Below are 25,400 nucleotides of genomic sequence, written 5' to 3' on the forward strand. Positions count from 1 at the left end.
TCTGATAATCTGATACAAATTGGTTGTAAAGAGAAATTACTCTGATACGAATCGGTTGTAAAATATATGACATGAATCTGATATGAATCGGTAGTATGGAGTATTAAATGAATCTGAAACTAATTGGTTGCAAAGTGTATGCCACGCCTTGCTCTGAAACACCTACCAACCACCCAGCCCCCCAGGCCAATCAAGTGCAGACAAGGCACCAGATGGGGCTAATTACCACTTCAATCAGCCACAGAACCCTTACAAACAATGCACGCTCATCTCCAAATGGATGAGACAACAACCCCATGGACAGTGATTCCAGTGAATCCTATGGTGAGTGATATCTGACAACGACCGACAGCGGATCGGAGGCTCGGATTTACAAACGAATAGTATGTTTGGCAAAAGGAACTTAAAAATGTACTACACCTGTGCCGAATGATGTCGGGACATGAGTGACAACAGCTCTGAGGCAGATTTTTTACGAAAGATATGCGGGATAGGAAGCATAAGGAATCATAAGACTGCACAGGATGCGAAAAGGTTCGAAAACTACCAAGAAATGAGAAGCTGCAATGGACTTGTGGTCAAATGCTCACGAACATGAGGTGAGCTGGAAAGAGTTGGCCCAGTGATGTGTAGTATCACGCACTGAACCGACAAAGAGCATGTGCAAGTGGGCTCCTCATGTGGGCTCCTCCCATAAAATCAAGCCACCATACTGGCCTTCTTATTTATCTCATTGTTTTGTACTGTAGAAACGTTATCCCCTTCCCACCTAGCCTGGCTTCCCTTTAAAACAGTTCAAACAGCCAGGGGCAGGAAGGATTGGCAGTCATGTGACAACTGTCATAATGATTACATCAAAAGCCAGTCCCACTGTCTACTGATCTTTAGCGCGGGCTGATAACTGTCTTCTACAGTTTGGTTTTTGTACTGTGAATGTGCAGTGAGCATGCTAGTTATCATTGCTTACCTCCTTTGGAAAACGTTAGCTGTCTTTGCCCATAATACTTAAATTTCTGCCATAGAACAATCAAGCAACACAAAAAATATAGAATCCAAAAGGTCAACATGAAAGCTAACGTTATCAAAAAATGAAGGCAACAAAGAAATGGTACATACTGTAATTCTCTATTTTTACAAGAATTAGTCCTAAGACTAAACATAAGGGCATGACATTTAAAACCTTGGAATATTCCGAATATAAATCATCGCTTACTAGGTATAAGTCAATTAATTTGTGCAAGTGAGTCTACAAATCTAGTGGACTCATTTTTCTGCAAAGTTCATGGATAAGTGCCCCAAATCTCCACCATAAGGGAAATACATCTTTGGGAAAGGCAACTCTCTCCCTAATCTCTAATGTTCCCCTTCTGCAAAAGCCAGACAGCAGTCAGCAGAGGTGAAATACATTGGCACTATATTAAAACATGGGCACACAGTAATAACACTTACAATTTACAAGTTACAAGTTACAATCACATCCACTCACCCACTAATTTTCTTTTAACCAATCAATTTTTTATTTTTTTTGGTTGTGTACTAAAAGTTGCGAAAAATAAAATGGGAAGGTTGGAACTTTGAATGAGGTCATGAACAACGTAGAGGTGACTTGAATGAAAGTACACATTTATTGATCATAGTGAGATGCATAAAACATGTCAATGACAGAAACCACATATAGAAACAAGATTGTAATAAATATAATTTCATGAATATTCACAAACACATACAGTATGTATGTGCGTATGCAATATGGGCATCAAAGGTACATCAAATATATATCAACTTGGCGCCATGTAGTGGTCTCAATTGATAGATTACACATTCAATAATTTCATATATTTACATGTAACATTCCAGCAGCTCTTGCAGAGGGAATAAAAATATAAAAAAAATGTAAAACCATGTGTTAGGGAAGAAGAACCACCAGCCTCGCCAATATCACGGCTTTCCTATGCACATGCGCGGTAGAGCGGCACTCCGGCGCATCCCTGGGCACAATACAGCAAAACGGCTAATGCGTATTCGCAATTCAGCGGAATTGGTGAAATCGGGATTGTCTCTGTGGTCCTTTGACTTCTCTCCACACCCCATTCCATGGTGTTCTGGATGTATTTATACTTTTATTTCATTTTTTCCATTGCACAGACTCACGATTTTTACCATTTCCATTAGATAGATACCGCTTTTTCTTTTTCATCCTATCAACATATAATGATAAACTGATTATGCATCCCTTTACGCTATTTAGTCACTGCTGGCATAGTACCTTGTTTTACCATGGATACCAGCAACCTGGGTCCTTTTGTTCAGGGAGGGTTCGGTGTATGCGCCCCGTCAGCACGCAGCCCCACAATACCTCAGCTCCCGGGACAGACAATCTTTTTTGGCCTTGGCTCTATACCTGCTACACCTCATTGCACTGACTCCATTTAAGTGCTTCATGTCATGTCATGTTCATTCAAGTCACCTCCACTGTGTTCATGGCCTCATTCAAAGTCCTAACCTTCCTATTTTATTTTTCGAATCAGGGATGGAGACATACCACATATGTGCCTCATTCAAAGTCCCAAAATCCCCTCTCCCTTTTTTGTACTAAAAGTTGCAGTTGTTTAGAATTTATTTTTTACATTTATGGCTGTTTGCAAGCTGAGTGTACTGAACATTGGACTTATTTTGAAAAAATTAAAGGTCTTTTTTTCTCACAACATTGTTGCTATGGTGAACAATATAGTAAGTCAATAAACTTGTTAACCTCTACTTCTTCTTTTTACTTCTGACAATAATAGTACTACTTTATATAAAGAATCAAAACTATGGTCTTTCACCTGCTTACAGCTAAAACTTTCTTACAGTCAACATTTTTTACTTTAACCTTTTCCTTGGTGACTAATAAAGCATTTCAGGTGTTGTGCAGCTGAAATACATTCAACTGAACTTCAATATAATGCAATATAGCTAAGTCTAAGCAAAAGAAATACCTCCTTTGAGCAAGTACACAACATAAATTAAAATATGTAACATCAGAAGCAAAAAAGCAGTCTTTAGTAGGTGAGAAAAAAAGCCATAGCAATGGTTTGATGGGGCTCCTTCAAGTGATAGTTGACCCATTATGCAGTCCTTTAACATTGATGGTCGGCCTCTTTAGGGCTCCTATTTTTTCCTTAAAACTTTTGACCACTGTAATTAAACAGTTGCAAGCTTTAGCCACCTTTCTTATTTGGTTACTTCATCACTCACAGGTGCAGACAGGGCTACCTGAGGACTTATTTTCCTCCAAATCAGACCTCTGGTGTACAAGACCTGTGCAGTGTAGATCAATGTTCTGAAAAGTAGTCTGTGCCTCTCAATCCCTAGACCAGCAATCAAAGCAATATTTCACTAAGAGGCTGAAAATTATGAATTGTGTAAGTAACATTCATACAATCCCTTTTCAAACATGGACTGGGCCCCATACATCCACCGGTGCTGCTATAGCTGTAATTATACCCTTGATAATGGCATCTGATCAACGAGGAACTACAATTATGCATGTAAATATTTACAAAATGTGTTCATATTAAAAATAAATTACCCTTTTCTTTGAAGCTTCAGATTTCTTGGACATGTTTCTTAACTTCTTGTGCAAATGGTTAAGAATCTGTAAGAATAAGAACAAAATATGTATCATTTATAGTGAGTGAGTAATAACTACTATCCCAGCTTTCATCAGCCATGTTCAACCATACCAAATGTTTAATTGTATACTCAGTTTGCTTGGCTCCTTGAGTTATAAATACTTACAGACATTAATAACTAGTGTTGGGTGAATGGTCTGGCCGAGCAGGAGTTTGAGCCAAACATATGCTGTTTGCCCTGTTTGGGGAACACCCGAATTTGCAAGCACACGCCGAATGCCCTGCACTGCACTGCACGCTGCACAGTGCCTTCTGTGCCCTAATTGGGCAAGGCTTTGCTCAATAAGGGCGCAGTAAAAGCTGGTTGTTAAGGAGCAAGTTTGAGAATCCGGCTGCTGCGTCCTTAACAACCAATGAGTCATCAGCTGTCAATGGACTTCCTCGCTGACAGCTGAAAAAACATTTTTTACTGGTAAAAATAGTAAAAAAAAACAGCGTCGGGTCACCCCAATCCATACCAGACCCTTATCCAAGCATGCAGCCTGACAGGCCAGGAAACCATACCATACCAGGCCACATGCCCCTAACATGGGGGAGGTGCTTTGGGGAAGGGGGGTTCTGCTCCCCCACCCTGTTCCCTTGTTTATGGGGAAAAGGGTCTCTTCCCCACAACCCTGGGCTGTTGTTGTGTGGGCACCCAGATCCTGCTCCCCCCCCCCCCACGTGAAATGGCATAAGGTAATAAAAACACAGAGACAGTTTTTGACAACTCATTTAAAATAAAAAAATTTAATAAAAAAAAAAAATGTCCCCTATGTAAATACATTGCCAACATCGATGCCCACTGCACCACTTCTCCGAAAAAGAAAAAAATCGCTCCGCCAGGTGTGAACGCAAACCACCAAATGGCTAGCTTGCCGTTTGCCAGTTCTTATATAGGTAAGGGCGGGGCCACCCGGTGATGTCACCTGGTGGCACAGTCCCCCTTGTGACATCACCAACTGGTGCATGCTGGGTTGATGATGTCACAAGGGGCGGTGCCACCTAGTGATATTGTCAGGTGGCCCGCTCTTAGTTATATAAGGACTGTCAGACGGCAGGCCAGCAATTCAGCGGTTTGCCTTCACGGCAGGCAGAGCCTTATTTTTTCTTTTTTGGGTTGTCAGTGCAGCGGGTATCATTCATGATTGATGATGGATTTAGATTGGTGGACACTGTTTTTTTATTTTTAGAAAAGGGAATTGTCAGAAATGGTCTTTGTGTTTTTATTACTTTTTTTTACCCTTTTTGGGTGAATTGGTAGGGGTACCTACCCATACTCAAACACATGGGGGGCGGGATCTGGGGACCTGCTTGCTAAAGGGGGTTTCTGATGAGATTCTGATGAGCCCTCTGCCCGCAACCATCATAACCAAAGCACCCCCATGTTAAGGGCATGTGGCCTGTTATGGTTCAGGAGGGGGGGCGCTCGTTTGTCCCCCCACCTTTCCTGACCTGCCAGGCGGCTGCATGCTCAAATAAGGGGACCCCCCCAAGCACTATATTTAAAGGAATTTTTCATTTTTATTGTTTCATTTTAAGCATCATTAAAATCACTGCTCCTGAAAAAACAATACTTTAAAAAAAAATATTTGCATTGATACATGTCCCCCAGGGCAATACCCAGACCCCCATACCCCTTTTATGGCCAATTACTTGCACACAAGCCTTCCGAAATGTGTACTTTTGATTTCTCATATTCAGCTCCCAAAGACTTCAATAGAGTTTGCTGTTCAGGGCAGAAACAGGGTGTTTGGCCCATCTCTATTGATTACCAGAGCTGAAAGAGTATTTAGTCACCCACATATGTGAATACATTGTTTAAGATAACACCAGTCAGCCATTCTTTAAGGCAGGGGTCTCCAACCACCGAGCCGTGGCCCACTACTGAGCTGTAGCCTCTTTGCAGCCGGGCCACGGGTGCAATGGGGGGTGGGCAGCATGGGAGAGCCAGACAGGCAGGCAGATGAGAGAGCCAGACAGGCAGGCAGATGAGAGAGACAGGCGGGCAGGCAGATGAGAGTCAGGCAGGCAGGCAAATGAGAGCCAGGCAGCCAGGTGGATGAGCAAGGTGGGTGAATAAGTGAAGCAGGTGGGCGGATGTGAGAAGCGGATGTGAGAAGCTCACCGCCTGCCTCGCATTCCCACTCTCCTGTCCTCACTTAGAACCGACCATGGCCTGCCTCTGTGCTAAATGGACCAGTGCTGCCACCAGTGCAGTGATTATCCACATCTGGTGGCATTGGTAGGGGACGTGGCAAGTGAAAATCCACATCTAGTGGCACTGGCAGCTGATGTGGCAAGTGATAATTAACCTCTGGTGGCAGGCGATGTAGCAAGTGACAATCCACCTCTGGGGGCAGATGATGTGGCAAGTGACAATCTGCATCTGATGACAAGCGACGTGTTAAATGAGAATCTGCATCTTTTGGCAGGCAGCATGGCAAGCGACAAACCGCATCTGGTGGATGACGACATGGCCAGTGACAATCTGCATCTGGTGGCAGGCGACATGGCAAGTGACAATCTGCATCTGGTGGCAGGCGGCATGGCAAGTGACAATCTGCATCTGGTGGCAGGTGGTGTGGCAAGTGCCAATATGCATTTGCTCGCAGGCGGCATGGCAGGTGACAAGCTACATGTGGTGGCAGGCAACGTGGAAAGTGACAAGCTACATGTGGTGGCAGGCAACGTGGCAAGTGACAATCCACATTTGGTGGCAGGAAACGCGACAAGCTTCTTCTGGTGGCAGGAGACATGGCAAGTGACAATCTGCATCTGGTGGCAGGCGGCATGGCAAGTGACAAGCTGCATATGGTGGCAGGCAACGTGGTAAGCGATAATCCACATCTGGTGGCAGGTGACGAGACAAGTGACAATCCACATCTGTTGGCAGGCGACATGGCAAGTGACAATCCACATCTGGTGGCAGGCAACAGTGTCAATTGACACGCTCAGGAATACCACTGATTTAGCATTATGGTGAGTTGAACTATTTCATTTTACAATGTAATAATAGAAAGAATGCGCTTCAATCACCCTAACACCATATCAACCATGGTGCTGGGATGACTGAAATGCTAACACCAGCCATTGTCCTGACAAATTGCCCATGAAAAATCACTTACGCAATTGTCTTCCAAGCAGCCGGTCCCCAGTGCCAAAAGTTTGGGGATCGGTGCCCTAAGAGATAAATAAGAACTTCAACAAATACAACTAGCATTAGAAATTAATGAAATGTAAAGGGATTGTAAAGGCAGAAGGTTTTTTTTTATCTTAATGCATTCTATACATTAGGATAAAAAGCCTTCTATGTGCAGCAGCCCTTCTGGCCCAACCCCCCCCCCCCCGTAAAACTTACCTGAGCCCCATTTCTGTCCAGCGATGTCCATGAGTCCCTCCTCATTGGCTGAGACACGCCATTGCCTCCCGCTGCCGTCAAAGTCAGTTAACCAATCAGGAGAGAGAGGGGAGGAACCAAACTGCAGCTATGTATCTGAAACGACACACAGAGCTATAGGGTCAGGTGCCCCCATAGTAAACTGCTTGCTGTGGTGGCATTCGACAGGAGGATCGAGGCTGCCCTGTGCAAAAACCACTGCACAGAGAAGGTAAATATAATGTTTTTTTATTTAAAAAAAACAAAAAAAAACAAGACTTTACAATCACTTTACCCTGCATTTCCTGGATAGCTACAATGGTCTATTAAGTCTTGACTTATTAAAAGCTTGCTTTACAAAAGCATTCCAGTCCAAAATGTATTAGTACATTACACAATACTCATTAATTTTTTTTATCTATTTTCATTAAATAAAGTGTTATAGATAATATGGAGGTTATTTACTAAAGGCAAATCCACTTTGCACTGAAAGTGCATTTGGAAATAAAGTCGCTGTAGATCAGAGGGGGACATGCATGGAAAATAAAAAACACCATTTTAGCTTGCACATGATTGAATGATAAAATCAGCAGAGGTTCCACTCATTTCAGATCGACCCCTTAGATTTAGAGTGACTGCACTTCCAAGTGCACTTGCAGTCCAAAGTGGTTTCGCCTTTCGTAAATAACCTCCGATATGTCTTAATATAGAATAATGGATGTAGTTCTGTAAGCTTTCAAATAATGTTTTACTCTTGGTACTATAGAAACAATTGGCTGCTGCAATAATAAGTAGATTAAAGGCTAATTATTAATAGTCAACTAACAACTAATGGAACTATTAAGGCCTAATTTTTCTATTAATGCAGTCAAATGACTATAATCCTAATAATAATATTATAATAAACTGTCATTTTCACATATGCCTAAACTATATTTCTTTCCTTTGTGGTCTCATTTATTGCAGCTCTACACACATAATTTTATCACCTGGTATGTTTGAGTTTAACCAGTTCCCGACCAGTGCACACCGATGGTGCATATTGGCGTACAGGTACGTCCAATCTTCAATGCTGCCTGCCATCGTGAGTGTGCCGCCGGTGGCGCGCTTGCGTGCTGATCGGGACCCCCATGAGTCTGGTTACGGGTCCTGCGGACTTTATCGCTGCAGGAATACCCGCGATCGTCTCACAGGGCGGCTGAATGGAGAAATGCCATTTTAAACAGCATTTCTGCATTTTGCCTAGCAACTAGTGACGCTGATCTCTGCTCCATGTGATTGAAGCAGAGATCAGTGTTCACAAAATGAAAGCCCAGCCCCCCACAGTTAGCAACACACCCCTAGGAACACTTAACCCCTACACTGCTACCCACTGGTTAACCCCTTCACTGCCAGTGTCATTTACACAGGAATCACTGCATTTATATAGCAGTGATTGCTGTATAAATGACAATGGTCCCAAAAAAGTGTCAAAAATGTCCGATGTGTCCGCCATAATGTCGCAGTCACAATAAAAATCGCTAATCGCCGCCATTACTAGTAAAAAAAAAATTATTAATAAAAATGCCATAAAACTATCCCCTATTTTGTAAACGCTATAACTTTTGCGCAAACCAATCAATAATCGCTTATTGTGATTTTTTTAACCAAAAATATGTAGAAGAATATGTATCACCCTAAACTGAGGGAAATTTTTTATATATATATATATTTTTGGGGGATATTTATTATAACAAAAAGTAAAAAATAATGCGTTTTTTTTTCTAAATTGCCGCTCTATTTTTGTTTATAGCGCAAAAAATAAAAACCGCAGGAGTGATCAAATACCACCAAAAGAAAGCTCTATTTGTGGGAAAAAAAGGACGTCAATTTTGTTTGGGAGCCACGTCGCACGACCGCGCAATTGTCATTTAAAGCAATGCAGTGCCGAATCGCAAAAAGTGGTCTGGTCTTTGACCAGCAAAATGGTCCGGTCTGTAAGTGGTTAAATGTAACATGGAAATGACAAAAAATACTTTTTAGCTTAACACTTTGGGGTGGATTTACTAAAAGCAAATAGGCTGTATGGTTGCACTAAATTTCCCCAGAGCTTAGTGTAGCGGTTGCTCTGTGGACCCGCATCTCCCTCCGGCTACCGCTGGGATTCGCAAAGAGGATTTGCAAAGAGGAGTGGGACAAAATCCCTCCTTAGATTTGTGCAAATCTGGTGGCCAAATACAAGAAATGTCTGACCTCTGTGGTTGCCAATAAGGGTTTTGCCACCAAGTACTAAGTCATGTTTTGCAAAGGGGCCAAATACTTATTTCACTCATTAAAATGCAAATAAATTTATAACTTTTTTGCAATACATTTTTCTGGATATTTTTGTTACCATGTCTCTCACTGTTAGAATAAACTTACCGTTAAAATTATAGAATGATAATTTCTTTGTCAGTGGGCAAACATACAAAATCTGCAGGGTATCCAATACCTTTTTCCCTCACTGTAGGTGGGGGCAGTGGCTAACCTTTTTGTACTGTTGATATATTGGTCAGGCAAGCACTGACATCTTTGCGGCCATTGTGCTATGTGCTGGGTGCTCAGTGTGCCCCTGTGCCTTTGAGGGGTGGGATCCCTCCAATCCATCTGCCCTGTATCTATCCATCAGAATGCATGTGCTTCTACTGTAGAGCCTCTTAAAAGTTAGAGGTAGGACTACAGGTAACGGGGTGCCCTGGTGGGACCTGTAGCTTACTTATGTATTTTACAAATGTGTGCATGCTAAACCCATGTTTTTGATGCATACTCTTAAACAGGTTAATTTGGTTGGTCGCAGGCTGGTCAGTAAGCAGAGCTTGGAATTTTTCTTAGATCTTTTCTTGGTCTTTTTTGAGATACCTGAAGAGTTTGCCTGTTCCAGGATGTGTCGTTTGGGCCTTGATCGCAGGATTGGTGAGTGGGGCACTTGCCCATTTGCAGGAAACAATGACACTGCATGCAGACAGCATTGTTCACTTTGCCCACACTTGCCCAAACCTGGATCACACGGTTACCCTGTTAAGCAATCACAGCGTCTGTCTTCTTATCCACACACTGCCGGCATACTCCCTTTACTCTATACCCAATAGGAGTTCAAAGTGCACCAACTAAAGTGGCTAGCCAAAGTCTTTTTCAAAAGGGACTGAAGTTATTGCCACCATAAGGACACGCACACATACCCAGAGCTCAGTGTATGTGATGCATAACAAGGGTAGTCTGTCTTGGGAGTTAAGCCATTGACCACTAAACTAAATGCAGTGTTTATAGTTTTGTGGGCCTGTGGTGGCGGGGGACAGAAGAGAGGGGTCTGACATAAGTGAGGGTCATTCCTCTGCTCTCCTCCTGCCTGGAATCATAGAGCCAAATCTAAGTCGAGAGAGGAAACTGATCCAGTATAAAGTTTGCCATTTGTGATCTGTTGTTATTAAGGCTCCACGCACACTAGGAGCAGAAAAAAGTCAAAGTTTTTAGCTAAAAACGTGGCATAAAATACGCAAATTGAAAGCATATTGTACTAAGTTTAGGCAAGTCTATGAGAGTTTAAGAGCATTTCGTTTATTGGCATTTGTTGCACTACACGCTCCTCCTCAAAAGCCAGGAAATTATGTGATAACACACCTTTTTTTTTTTTTTTTACAAAACTTGATGTTCAGGAGAGATAAGAGGAGTTTAGTCGAGACTGACATTTTTACAGCTTCTAAACTTCTCCAGAAAACACGATAGGGAAGGGGTTTTTTCCTGCCTCTGAACGTCCCTGACAGAAAACGCTTGTAGTAGTCATAATGTGCAAAGGCACATAAAACACAATAGAAGTGCTTCTAGAGGCAGGTGAAAAAAACATCAAATGCCTGTAGAATCTACATTTTTTAAGTCCAGTGTGCATGGAACCTCTGCTCTTGGGGTTATTCACCATTCAGGAATCTCCTGAAAGCAGCCTGACAGTAAAATTGAGTTGAATTGTATATTGCTCTTGATCCTCAGTCATCGCTATACAGTTAATTTACTTAAGAGATACTTGCTTATTGTTCAGAGATATACCGCCACTGTTGTTACTATTCAGAGAAAATTCATAGTAAATACAATTTCTGTGTTTTATTATAAAGTGTATCTTTCATTGGTGTTGTCGCATTAACATTCATGGCAGGTGTGCCAGAGGGGCTGAGACTATTCTTGGGGTTGAGAGGCATAGTATAGGACCAATTATACTTAAGCAGTTCCTCCGGGTGTAGGGCTACATTAGTAAATGTGGTAAAGCTTCACTTTGTAAAACATATCAGGTGCAAGGAAAAATGTAAAAAAAAAAACAGCATTGTACTTGGAGTCAATCTGTGGATAGTATAGGAAAGTCACAAAAGAGCAACAGAGGACATTGACCTGGGGTGTGCCGGGGTCACGTGGTCAGTATGCCTAAAAGGGAGCATACCCATGTGTGAAATGAAATGAAATGAAAAGGAAAAGAAAAGGGGAATGGGTGGGTGGGACAGGAGAGCCTACGGCCACCAGGGAGGAGGCAAAGGAGGGCAGGCTTTATGCAGCCTGATTCCTCCTACAGATACAGGCTGACCTGCGATCAGCCTTACACTTGTACTCTGAGTGAATCTGTGGACAGTATAGGAAAGGAACAAAAGAGCAACAGAGAACATTGACCTGGGGTGTGCTGACGTCACGTGGTCAGTATGCCTAAAAGGGGGCAAAAAATAAACACAGTAGGATGAAAGCTTAACAAACAGATTTAAAGCACACTGAATTAACGTTCAATCTGCCAAATAGACAACGCTTATGACATCTCAAAAAGTGGCTCTGGGACATACCCAGAGAAACAAGACAACATCCACCTACCCAAATTTCAAATAATAATAGGCGGGACCCCCTGGCGCAAAGTCACAGAAGCTGCTCCTGTCCTGAATGAATAGCCAAAGAATGCTTAGGGTCTGGACCCTGTTTGGCTCAAGTATGCATTGAGCTGCGGAGACAGGAAAAGGGAACCGAGGACCATCCCATGGGTTTGTCAGATCGTGCACTGACGAGCTGGTTTTAAACCAACACCAGGCACCATGCCTTGCCTGGCTCCAAGAACTTGATGACAGTGCCGCCTCCCGATTGCTGCATCTTGCGAGCATGCAGATGTAACCGAAAAGGCTGGGGTGACGAACCAGTTGATTGGCCAAAAGTATGCGAGACCCTGGGCCAGAAGTGCAACTCCCCTGTCCTCAAGGACCATAATAGGCCAGATATAGCGCTGCCTGAGCGCAAAGCTGGTTAACAATGCCAAAGGAGACCTAGAGAGCATGTCAGATATGTCACAAAAATATGACTCACGATGAGAAGTCTGCTGAGCACAGCAGGAGGGCTACACTTCTGGATCCCTGAGGATGGTTAAATAGAGTGCGTAGAAAAGAAAGGCCTATCAAGGTCTTCCAACAACATGAAATGCTGAGACTCAGCTCGATACGCCCTGAAAGTGCATGAGAAACATAAATTGCATGAGAAATGTACTAAACCATGCAGCCCCCAAGGACCCACACAGAATAATGAGATGACAGGTGACGAGCAAGTGTCATGTCATCTCCGCAGCCTGAATTAACCCCTGAAAACTCCATACTTATCATGCGTGCGTAGCACGTAGTAACAGGACACAAGCAGCAGGGCCCCATGAAGGTGAAAAGGCAGCACACTGCAGGCCCTGTCTGCCATGGACACCCCAATCCGTAAATTGCATGAGAATGTAAATTCCGTGATAACGTAATTGCATGAGAAACCGTAAAATTGCATGAGAACGTAAATTGCATGAGAATGTAAATTGCATGGGAATGTAAATTGCATGGGAACATAAATTGCATAAAAAACACAAATTGCATGAGAATGTAAATTCCGGGAGTTTGTAATTGCACGAGAAACCGTACATTGCATGAGAAACCGTAAATTGTATGAGAACGTAAATTGCATGAGAACATAAATTGCATGAGAAATGTACTAAACCATGCAGCCCCCAAGGACCCCCACAAAATAATGAGCGGACAGGCAATGATCAAGTGTCATATTATCTCAGCAGCCTGAATTAATCCCTGAAACCCCATACTTATAATGTGTGCATAGCATGTGGTAACAGGACACAAGCAGCATGGCCCCATGCAGGTGAAAAGGCAGCACACTGCAGGCCCTGTCTGCTAAGTGAACTGCCACGGACACCCCAATCCGCAGCCTTACAGCACGCTTAACATTTTTTTTTAAAAAGTAACCCCCAGGATGTCCCCCCTCCCCGAGCGGCCATGCCCCCCTGCAAACAGGCTGAATTCTGGGCACATACAAACACATCTTAATGCAGTTTAGGAAATAACTTAGTAAATCATCTAATGTATTTTTTTTTTTTTTAAATAAGCACCCTGATCTGTACATTGTACAGCCCTGCTGGGGAGTAGGATGAGGGCAGAAAAGCCTGAAAAATAACCCCCAGGACGCCCCCTCCCCCGATCTGAGCAGAAAATCGCCCATGTCAGAGTCCATAAACCCCAAACTGAACTGTCTTTAGTTATAAATAGATTCTCTTAGCTCAAGTAAAAAATAAGGAATTGGCAGAATGTATGTTAATTATGAAGAAAAGAACAATAATAACTGTAGGATGGTGTTACTGGAAAGCAACTGCACTGAGCCCAGGAGCTGACAGTCTAGACAAGTACATGATGTTCCCTGACCTGTGCTGGGGGACTGAGCACAGAACTGCTTGCAGCTGTATTATATTTGTACTCGAAACAGACTGACCCCCCCCGAGCCTGGGTCGGTAACTGAGCGGGACGGGTGGCATCCGATGCGGGTCCTCCGTAGATGCCACCTGCCCACGCCTATCCAAACCGCGACCCCCGGGAGAGCGAACCGGAGAGATCCTACAGCCGACCACGCTGCTGCTCTGTAGCCGGAACAGGAAGTGACAACGTGACCTGTCCTAAAGCAGAAATGACGTGACGGCTCACACGAGAGCCTACGACCACCAGGGGGGAGGCAGAGGAGGACAGGCTTTATACAGCCTGCCTCCTCCTACAAATACAGCCTTACACTTATTGCTTGCACATGATTGGGTGATGGAAATCAGCAGAGCTTTACCACATTTACTAAGCCCTGGGGAATATGTGTGCAACTGCACTTGCAAAGTGCACATCCTATTTGCCTTTTGTAAAGCCACCCCATTGAGCATAATAAAATAAATATTATTTCCAGTAAGCTATTTGTTGAAATTCTTTCCTCAGCACTTGCAGTTTACAGCTAATGGCTCTTTCAATGGTTGGATTCAATGCCGCTAACTCCTTTTGGTCTTCACATGAAATAATTAACACTGGAGTGTCCAGTTGTAGACTGTTAGCTTGGAGAAGGGAGGGGGATAATGAAAACAGAGGAGGAGCAGAGGAGTGCCTTGCCATCTCATGCTATGGGGCAACTCAAGTCCCTGCATGAAAGGATGACTCCATAGCATGATACAAGAGAAAAGAGCCACTTTGAAACAGGAAAAGAAAAAAGATTAATCAGCTAAAGTGCCTACAAAATGAGGGTTTAATATCACTATAAAGAATAATTTAATCCCCATTTCAGTTTGGGCAATTTACCTAAAAGTTGTATAAAGTTAAAAAAAACAGCTTCACTTGCGATACTCATGTTATCCTTGGTGCTCTCCCCACTGATTTATTTGGGACTATCCCGGCTGGCCAAGGCTCTGCCATGGCCCTAGACTCACAGGGATAATACTTTAAATAGCAACATCACATCTTTAGCAGAATAGTAATAATGCCATTAAATTAATGACTTCAAGCTGTAGCATCCAGAGGTTCTAGTGAGTGGGCCAAGAGGACAAATCCAGACATTTGGTGAACTGTAAACAGTGAACACAAACCCAAAGCTCATGTGTATTAACAACCCAACAGGAGTGTTACCAAACTGAATTCAAGACATTCTTCATCATCTTGATCATGAATGAACTGCCTGAGCAACTCTTAGCACAGTGGGACATCTGCAATTTTGTGTCCCCATGAAAAAGAAATGCCTTCAGGAAAAAAATCAACCAAACATAGTTCTGCTAGTAATGTTTGTCAAAAACTGTAGAACCTTTTCCAATATGTTTGCAGGCTGCATTTTCCTCCTTTTTTGACACATTCTTCTGGCTTGGAATTACAAACAATGTCATTCTTGCAGGATGGCCCTAAAGCCTAATTCTTTGGCTTATCACCTTAGGATCATGCCTCGGAAACAGTCAATGCCTTCTTCAATGCCATGAATATCAATTATGATGATACTTGCTGTGCCAAGAATGGAGAATGGATTAATCGGGCGGTAGATGTGAACAAATTTAGTACCAGAAGGTGAGTGATAAACTGTCAATAAAATGATCTCTCCAAAGTCATATTTTCCTTCCACTTCCACTCTGGTCAAAGATGTCATGGTGAATTATCCTGCTCCATGGTTGATAGATGTCACTGTGCAGTAGGCTAAACAGGTTGCCAACTGTTCTACAGATTACAGGAGCACTTATTCTTTGCTCAGGCTTCTGTACAATTTTCATCATTTGCTATGTCCAACAATTCCACTTTTCCAGCACTAGCCATAACGGCGAAGCTCAGTTCCAACTAACTGTAAAGACCAACAAACTGAAGCAACAGTCACAAGGCCTTCACTTTAATTGAAGATATCTGAACAACAAACTCTCAACCTGTCCTACGTTCAGGTATTTCTACTTTTTCTCTAGTAGAGTAATCCTTTCTAAAATTTTAGCCTAGGCAGGTTTTTAAATTTTTTAAGTTTGGGCTACAACTATAGTTCGTAGTTATAGTTATGTAGTCAGGCTGTAATTTCATAGATATGTGGCTTCACTAGGGATTACTTTTAAGCCCATGCCTTCTCCCATTGAGTACCTAATTATATACCATTTACATCTACAGTATGGTGTCCTTTAAAACCCCCTGGCTCTAGAGCTGACTAATTTACTAAAGGAGTTAAGTCAAGAACAATTACACAATACATTGTGTGAATATTTATTTTAATTATCCAGGCACATGCAGATGAAATGAGTAAACAGGGACTGATTTTCAAATGACTGGATAATTGAAGTGAATTGTCACACAATTTATTGTATGATCATTTTTAACTTCTTTAGTAAATCAACTACCTAATGTCTTCTTTTAATCTTTGAGTGTTTTGGTGTTGCACTCTCCCACTGCTCTAGTTTTCTAGGGTTGCATTCTCTATCCCAATTCCCCAGACTGAAAATATTCTTTAAATTGTTTCACATGTATGTGCAGTCAAGCTGGACCCCCCATGCTGCTGCTTACTTTTCCTGACTAACTGCAAAGAAATCCTCAATAGGTACCGTAATTTTCAGCATATAAGACAACATTTTATACTTAAAAATATCGCCCAAAAATTGGGGGTCGTCTTATACGCTGGTATAAAATGCTGCCCACTGGATGTGCAGTTGTACTATATGTAGCTTCGGCTACATACAGTATACTGAGTTGAGCCAATCACGGCAACTGATGTATTCCATTAATGAATACAAAGCCTGCTTGGATTAGCTTTGAGAGTCAGCTCGGATTGGCAGAAGTAGTAACATCCTCAGCCCGTGCCTCTCTGACTCTCAAAGCCAATCCAAGCAGGCTTTGTATTCATTAATAGAATACATTGCTCGCCGTGATTGGCTCAGCGCAGTATACTGTATGTATACAGTATGTTACCAAATGGGCTGATTGGAACCATCTAGTTTGGAAAAAATCATGCCTGTTCTGGCTACCCCTTGACTACTCTTCCTTCCACGGCCATCTCGATAATCCACCAAGCTTTCGTTTGAAGCACCTGACCCTCCATCTGCAAGGGGCTGGTCTTATACATCTTATACGGCGAGTATATCCCAAAACCAACATTTTAGCTGGAAAATTAGGGGTTCGTCTTATACGCCCAGTCGCCTTATATGCCGGCAAATATGGTAATCACAGTGGTAGAATTTATTGTGCATGTAAAAGTGTTTTTTTAAAGCAAAAACTTTTTTTTTTTTTAGCTTTAGATAGACTAAAAGTGCTTAGGCCCCTCAAAATTTCTTATTTGCTTCCTAGCTGGGAGATTCGGTCTCTCTATTTTTCCTGGTGACCACTGCCACCAGAAAAGATAGTAGTAGTAGATACATAATCTTACAGTTATTTCTGTAACAGCAACAGAGAGGAAATATTCATTTGTGGATGCCTGTTCAAATGACAACTGTTTATCTGTTCAATACCAAACACTTTCACCCCCTAGACCATAGACCAATTTTCAGCTTTCAGCGCTCTTGCAATTTGAATGATAATTGCACGGTCATGCAACGATGTACCCATACAAAATTGATAGATGGCAATTATGGGCACTAATAGGCGGCACTGATGGCAAAAAAACTGATGGGGGCTATAACCCTCTTACTAACTTACAAAATATAAATAAAAAATACAAATTGGCTTTAGTTCAACTACTTTAAAGTGATTGTAAAGTCTCGCTGCTTCTGCCCCCCCCCCCATCTCTTGTCGCGTGCCCCTACAGCAAGCAGCTTGCTATAGGGTCATCTGAGTCAAGTCACAGCTATGTGTGTTCATTCAGACATGGAGCCCCGACCCAGCCCTGCCCCCTCTCTCCCCTGATTGACTGACTTTGCTTGACAGCTGCGGGAGCCAATGGCACCCCTGCTGTGTCTCAGCCAATCAGGATGAGAGTCCCAGATGGCTAAGACAATCGTGGACATCGCTGAAGGGAAACGAGGCTCAAGTAAGAAATTAGGGGGTGCTGGGGAGGCTGCTACACACAGAATGTTTTTTACCTTAATGCGTAGAATGTAATAAGATAAAAAACCTTCTGCCTTTACAACTCCTTTAATGTAACCTTTCTTCCTTTTCAGAGAGTTGGTGCTTCAGCCTCAATCTATATGTGATTTTCATTGTCTCACAGGGAGTCTGGGGTATATACAGATTCCCACAGGGAAGGCACCTGGAAATTTAATAATCTTTCCCCACAGGTGTGCTGAAAAACAATGTTCTGTATTTATCGGCGTACAACACGCACTTTTTCCCCCTTAAAATCAGGGGAAAATCGTGGGTGCATATTATACGCCAATCCCCTACAGTTTCTAAGCTTCTATGCTGTTCTCGGTGGCCTTCCACTATTTTTGGCCACACTCGTCCATTCTCAGCTATTTTCGGCCGCACTCGGCCATTCTCAGCTATTTTCGGCTGTACTCGGCGGCTTTTGGAAAGCAAAAAGCCGCCGAGAACGGCCAAGTGTGGCCAAAAATAGCCGAAAATAGCCGAGAATGGCCGAGAGCTACCAAGCTCCACCGAGATACACAGGACATCCGCTCTGTATCTCAGCGGTGCCATTTTTAAACGGCAAGCCGGCAAATACACTGACAAGGCTGCAAATGACTGACAAGGCTGCAATGGAAGGCTGAAAATGACTGACAAGGCTGCAATGGAAGGCTGCAAATGATTAGCAAGGCTGCAAATGACTGACAATGCTGCAAATGACTGATAAGGCTGCAATGCAAGGCTGCAAATGACACTGACAAGGCTGCATTGATGGGCATTTAAATGTAAGTTTTTTTCCTTAAACTTCCCTCCTAAAAGTTTTTTTCTTTTAAATTCCCTCCTAAACTTGGGGTGCGTGTTATACGCCAGAGCGTGTTATACGCCGATAAATAAGGTATATGTATATAGAAGAAAAACACATAGACCATTGTCCCCTAATGTCTCTTACAAAATATTAGTATAAGCATATATTTACATGTATTTATATTAGTGTATTGCAAAGAGTATAAGAGTTGAATCTATTTTTTACAGATTTCAGACAGGGGAATAAAACTTTGCAAAAAAATACTGCAGCCCATCATTTCAGATAACAGTTTGCAATTCTATTTTATCCATTATGATTAGCTATCGTTTCCTCTCTTTTTTTATTACCCTTTGTACATTTCTTCACAAATTATTATATCAATGAGCCAAATGTCAAACCTCTCTGCAGATTTGAAAAGTTTTCTTTCATTTGAGTTGGCACCCAAAATGTAATTTATTTATAGCCATCATCAGACTGTTCATTTTACAGGAATAGCACAATGAGATGGTGTTCTGTTAAGTTAACATCGCTGTCTACTGTCAGACGTAAGTTATTTATTATATTTCAGAATTACAGAACTAATAGAGTTCACAAAAATATTTGATAATGTGGAGGAAACATCATCAATATACTCCATCAATATGACCAAGTGTATAACTAAAGAGACTAAAATATTAATGTATATCTGGCATTCATTTTTTAGAAGGGCACCTTCATTTATTTATTTGTTGAGTTTCAGTAACATAGTGTGCTTTCTACAAATCAGTCATCCTGTCACATTCCCGTAAATGAAAAAAAAACAAATATATAAAACTATGATGTTTTGTGTTCAAATGATTACACTAAACAACTAGAGCAACAACTACCATATACTGTAAATATTCTTGGTAAAAACAAAATGCCAGGTGTAATAATAAAGACAAGTTAAACATGCATGACCTTATTTTGCAAGGTAAAGTGCACGAGAAAGATGTATCACCATATGCAATTTTTAGCAAATACGTACAGTATCTCCCAAAAATGAGTATACCCCTCACATTTTTGTAAATATTGCATTATATCTTTTCATGTGACAACACTGAAGAAATTACACTTTTCTACAATGTAAAGTAGTGAGTGTACAGCTTGTATAACAGTGTAAATTTGCTGTCCCCTCAAAATAACTCAACACACAGCCATTAATGTCTAAACAGCTGGCAACAAAAGTGAGTACACCCCTGTGAAAATGTCCAAATTGTGCCCAAAGTGTCAATATTTTGTGTGGCCACCATTATTTTCCAGCACTGCCTTAATCCTCTTGAGTTCACCAGAGCTTCACAGGTTGCCACTGGAGTCCTTTTCCACTCCTCCATGATGACATCACGGAGCTGGTGGATGTTAGAGACCTTGCGCTCCTCCGCCTTCCATTTGAGGATGCCCCACAGATGCTCAATAGGGTTTAGGTCTGGAGACATGCTTGGCATCCATCACCTTGACATCCATCACCTTGACATCCATCACCTTTACCCTTAGCTTCTTTAGCAAGGCAGTGGTCATCTTGGAGGTGTGTTTGAAGTCGTTAACATGTAATACTGCCAAGCAGCACAGGCTCAGAAGAGAGGGGATAATGCTCTGCTTCAGTATGTCACAGACTATGTTGTCATCCATGGTTCTGTCAATGAACTGTAGCTCCCCAGTGCCGCCATGGCACCACCATGCTTGACTGTAGGCAAGACACACTTGTCTACACCTAACCTGGTTGCCGCCACACACGCTTCACACCATCTGAACCAAATAAGTTTATCTTGGTCTCATCAGACCACAGAACATGGTTCCAGTAATCCATGTCCTTAGTCTGCTTGTCTTCCGCAAACTGTTTGCAGGCTTTCTTGTGCATCATCTTTAGAAGAGGCTTCCTTCTGGGACAACAGCCATGCAGCCCAATTTGATGCAGTGTGCGATTTATGGTCTGAGCACTGACAGGCTGACCCCCCACCCCTTAAACATCTGCAGCAATGTTGGCAGCACTCATACATCTATTTCTCAAAGACAAACTCTGGATATGACGCTGAGTATTTGTACTCAACTTCTTTGGTCGACCATGGTGAGGCCTGTTGTGAGTGGAACCTGTCCTGTTAAACCACTGTATGGTTTTGGCCACCGTGCTTCAGCTAATTTCTAGGGTCTTGGCAATCTTCTTATAGCCTAGGCCATCTTTATGTAGAGTAACAATTTTTTTCAGATCCTCAGAGAGTTCTTTGCCATGAGGTGGCATGTTAAACTTCCAGTGACCAGTATGAGAGAGTGAGAGCCATAACACCAAATTTAACACACCTGCTCCCCATTCACACATGAGACCTTTTAACACGAGTCACATGAGGGAAAATGGCTAATTGAGCCCAATTTAGACATTTTCACTTAGGGGCGTACAGTGTAGGGGTGTAATTTCTTAAAGCGGTGTTCTACCCAAAAAATTGAACTTCCTCTTTAAGCACTCCTCGCCCCCTTACATGCCACATTTGGCATGTAGTTTATTTTGCGGGGGGGAGTGGGGGCTTCGTCAGAAGGGGGACTTCCTGTCCCACTGCCTCCTTCCACCCAGGGACCGCCAAGATTACTCCTCCTTTCGCCTTAGGCGGCCCCTCCCTCTAGGTGATCTCCTGGGACACATGACAGGTCCCAGGAGATCACCTGTCCACTCCAGGAGCACATCACGACTCGCGCTGTGCGTGCCCGGCCTTGAAGCAGAAAGCTGTCATGGCTGGGTGCCCAGAGTGGCAATGGAGGCGCCAGCAGAGAGGAGGGGGAGAGGAGCGACGCTCCGTTCGGCCACATCACTGAACCATGGAACAGGTAAGTGTCTGTTTATTAAAAGTCAGCAACTATACCTTTTGTAGCTTGAACTCCGCTTTAAGTGTTGCCACAAGATAAAATATTTACAAAAATGTGAGCGGTGTACTCACTTTTGTGAGATACTCTATACGCAGCTACAAAGGACACCTGTACTGACAAAGCACATAGGCTGCCAGTGCTGACCTCTACTTCAGAAAACGCTAGTTGCCTTGCTGTCATGCTAAATGAATGTTCTGGTGCTTTCTGGATCACTGACCTTGTACAAATATGTACAAATATGCAGATCAGGAGTCCTTATTTCACTGCAGTTTCTTTAAACTGCCTGCTTGATCCAGATCAGTGACCACAGTATTGAAGCCACGTGGTCAGCATGGCAGATAGGCACCTACAAGTTAGATATGGCAGATATGGCTGCTTCCATATCTCTTTTAATATAATTTTTCAATGCTAAGTTGGTACGCATCAGATCACCCATGGTAGAGAACTGCATACTATTACAGCCTTTCTCAACCCTTTTACCCTGGAGAAACCCTTTGAAATAAGTTTCGGCTCTCACAGAGCCCTTTCTAAAGATGAATGTTATGAGTAAATTGTAGATTCAAAAGTTAATGGCAGAATAAATAATTTGGCATATGTGTGTAGCCAGGTGCTTAGCTAAGAATTGAGAGTGAGACAAACACTAGATGCAGTTGCTCTTTGTAGCAGCTGCCCAGCGCTGCTGAACTGGTTAACAACTATATCAGAAAGAGGGGGGAGCTGATGAGCAGGAAGAGTTCAATAGACTGAGTGAGTTAGCAGTACACTGTGGGAACTGTAGTTCAGAAGAGAGAGACTGTACTGTAATCAAGCATTTTTAAACCACATTTCCCAGAGATAGACCGCCAGTGAAAGAAGAAAGAGTTGCATTTTATCAGGCTGTACTGTACACAGCCTCTTCTTGCCATGAGGAAGATCAGAGAGTACACATTGATGTTGTACATGATACACCATCACTGCTGCATATTGCTGGCCTGAGTGGGATCTGGAGCGCTAAGTTGGGGGTCCTGACAGACCGAGTCACCTGGGTGCAGGGAGTGTACTAATTGCTGTGTGTGACCGGATAGTGAGCTGCAATATCACCAGGACTGGTAAGCTGCTGTTGTGGAGATTTACTATCTTCTACTAGAGAGACTGAACACTTTAGGAACTGGAACTGACCATACAGCCATCTAGTAGTCTTATTGCTGCCGCCAGACATGACTGGGACTGTAAAATAAATTGCAATGTGTGGCGGTGCGCTGTTAGAGGTAAATGATGAATGTACACAGATTATTTTTCAGTTTTTTTGTGATTCAGGATTGCTATACTTTTTGTTTTTGAGTTTTCACTTATTTTGTGAGATATTTTTCTGACTAGGATAGTGTTTTATATCTTTTATTGATCCACTTTATGATTTTTATTAACTTCACTCATTCACATTCATCAATTACCTCTAACAGCGCAGCACCACACAGTGGATTCGACCTATCAGTGTTTACAACAGCAAGTTTTTTTACTCATTCTTAGTGATAGCGCGGGAGTATTACTTTAGAATTTTTTTATTAACTGGGACTATTCTCACATGCACCAACACCAGCCAGCTGAAGAGTTAAGACTTAAGATTGTCCCTTCATAGCAGATACATAGAGACCTTGTCAGGAACAATGTCATTACTGCTGGTGGCACTATTGCAATCAGCAACAAAGGGTGTAGTTCTGGTGGCCACCAGTGGGTGTCTCCAAGCCGAGATACTAACTGACAATCAAGCCACACCTGATGTGGGACTGCTGGACTATACCCTTCACCAAAGCTCAATGCTTCAGAATTCCCCCTGCAAGCCTGATTCCTGCCTGGGCCTGACCTGTATCTGTCTTCTGTCCTTGACCCTGTATGCCGAATCCTGACCCTGAAACCTGTACCCTGGTACTTGTTTCCAGTCCAACTTTATCTGTAATCTCTGTTTGTTCCTTGCATTTGTGTTTACTTAGCTAGTTAGGTGTTTAGGGTTTCCGTGTTCTTGTGCTTTTTCACTTGTTTGTTGATGGCTTATTTATGTTGGTTGCTTAGTGTCTTTATCCTTAACAAATACATTTATTTCACTTATTTCTTGATTCCTTTATGGTGCAGCCTAGCGATCTGATCACCCGTACTGGATGCCTATATATGTCATGTCTGACAGAGTCCTGAAGCCAGGTTCCTGATGATTCCTGGCCAGATACCCAGCTTGCCACTGTTTTTCTCCTGCTTGATGACCAGCCTGACTGTAATTCCACTGCGTGGTCTGTCTCCGATGGGTTCATGCCCATTGCCCTGCTAAATTTAATTTCCAAATCCAAACTCTATGACCGTGGTGGTGGGGTGCATGTCCTATTTTCAGACTCAGGTGGCATGCCTCCCAGTGCATTAAAAGACTCTAGCCTGACAAGAGTGAAGCAGTCCGCAGACTCAGTGGGGAAACATTTCAGAGCTTTCTCACGCCCACTTGGACTGTCAAGCCAAGAGCAGAATGGAGCGTCCGGAGGCCACTGCTTAAGGGGGGGGGGGGGGAATTGTCAGGAATGGTGTCATTACTTGGTTTACCTGCTGGTGGCACTATTGCGTTCAGCACCAAAGGATGTAGTTCTGGAGGCCACCAGCGGGTGTTTCCCAGCTGAGATACTAACTGACAATCAAGCCAAACCTAAAGTGGGACTGCTGGACAATATAAGACTGCCCTTCACCAAGGATCAGTGCTTCAGAATCCCCCCTGCAAGCCTGATTCCTGCCTGGGCCTGAACTGTACCTGTCTTCTGTTCTGGACCCTGTATCCTGAATCCTGACCCTGAGACCTGCCCCCTGGTACCTGTTTCCAGTCCCCCTTTATCTGTTATCCCTGTTTGTTCCTTGCATTTGAGTTAGCTAGTTAGGTGTGTTTAGGGGTTTCTGTGTTCTTGTGCTTTTTCACTTTTTTGTTGATGGTTTATTGGTGTTGGTTGTTTAGTGTGTCTTTATCCTTAATAAATACATTTATTTCACTTATCCATCTGTTTCCTTATTCCTTTATGGTGCAGCCTACCAATCTGATCACCCATGCTGGATGCCTGTATATGGCATCCCTGACAGATGTTCATCTATTCAGAGGCCATTGCACCATATACTAGCCATTCTCCCATAGTACACTCTAGACCATTTATAGTATTATTATTCACATTGCAGTTAATGTTTAAATTTACTGTTTATTGCTGATTCATGAGCTACTGCAAGTCTAGTGGTACAGAACTCTATTCTAAGTCACCTTGTGCAATGAAAACCAGATTCCCTTAAGACCCCTTTCACACTGAGGCAGTTTTCAGGTGTTTTAGTGCTAGAAATAACCACTGAAAAGCGCCTGAACACTCCCTTTCAAACTGTATTTGAACCTACCTTCTGTGTGTTCATTTATGCCCAAACCACCATTTATTCTAACCCATTCAATACATTGAGTTCATTCTCCACGTGACCTCCTTGTGTCTATTTTCTGGTGCCAATTTATAGCCAAGTTAATGGTATCTATGCTCATGTTCTTATAAGTGCGTGCAGTAACTTTCATTCAACCAGGTGTCAGAGGGGCTGAGGATGTTCTTGGAGTCAAGGTACCGAACATAGAACCTAAATTACCAAGCAGAAACTGCAAGGGTAGTTCTACACGTATAGTATTTGATAGCTAGTGCAGATCCTTTTAAATTATCTCGCTGCTCTATATACAGTAACAAAATAATTTGTTCAATAGTAAATAATAGTAATCATACAATTTAAAAAAATCATAATTACCAGAAGAGAAACACTTTTAAAATTGAAGTGCTCCCATATACATAATGGTTAATGTAGTGCCCCCTTACATTGGTGACCAATTTTGTGCTCCCTTCTATTGCCAA

The 25,400-nt window shown here is 42.6% G+C and overlaps 1 protein-coding gene across 1 annotated transcript in view; it reads right to left on the reverse strand.

Annotated features, from left to right (window-relative positions):
- The window catches only part of GALR1 (galanin receptor 1), a 371,160-nt gene that overhangs the window by 152,401 nt on the left and 193,359 nt on the right, over positions 1 to 25,400 (reverse strand). Inside the window, exon 2 of the mRNA XM_077492339.1 lies at positions 3,572 to 3,637. Within this exon, the coding sequence (XP_077348465.1) occupies positions 3,572 to 3,637 (66 nt within the window). The remainder of the gene's footprint in view (positions 1 to 3,571; positions 3,638 to 25,400) is intronic.

Source organism: Lithobates pipiens, unplaced genomic scaffold, assembly GCF_037356315.1.
Source record: "Lithobates pipiens isolate NorthernLeopardFrog02 unplaced genomic scaffold, aLitPip1_a1.2 Scaffold_19, whole genome shotgun sequence".
NCBI lineage: Eukaryota > Metazoa > Chordata > Amphibia > Anura > Ranidae > Lithobates > Lithobates pipiens.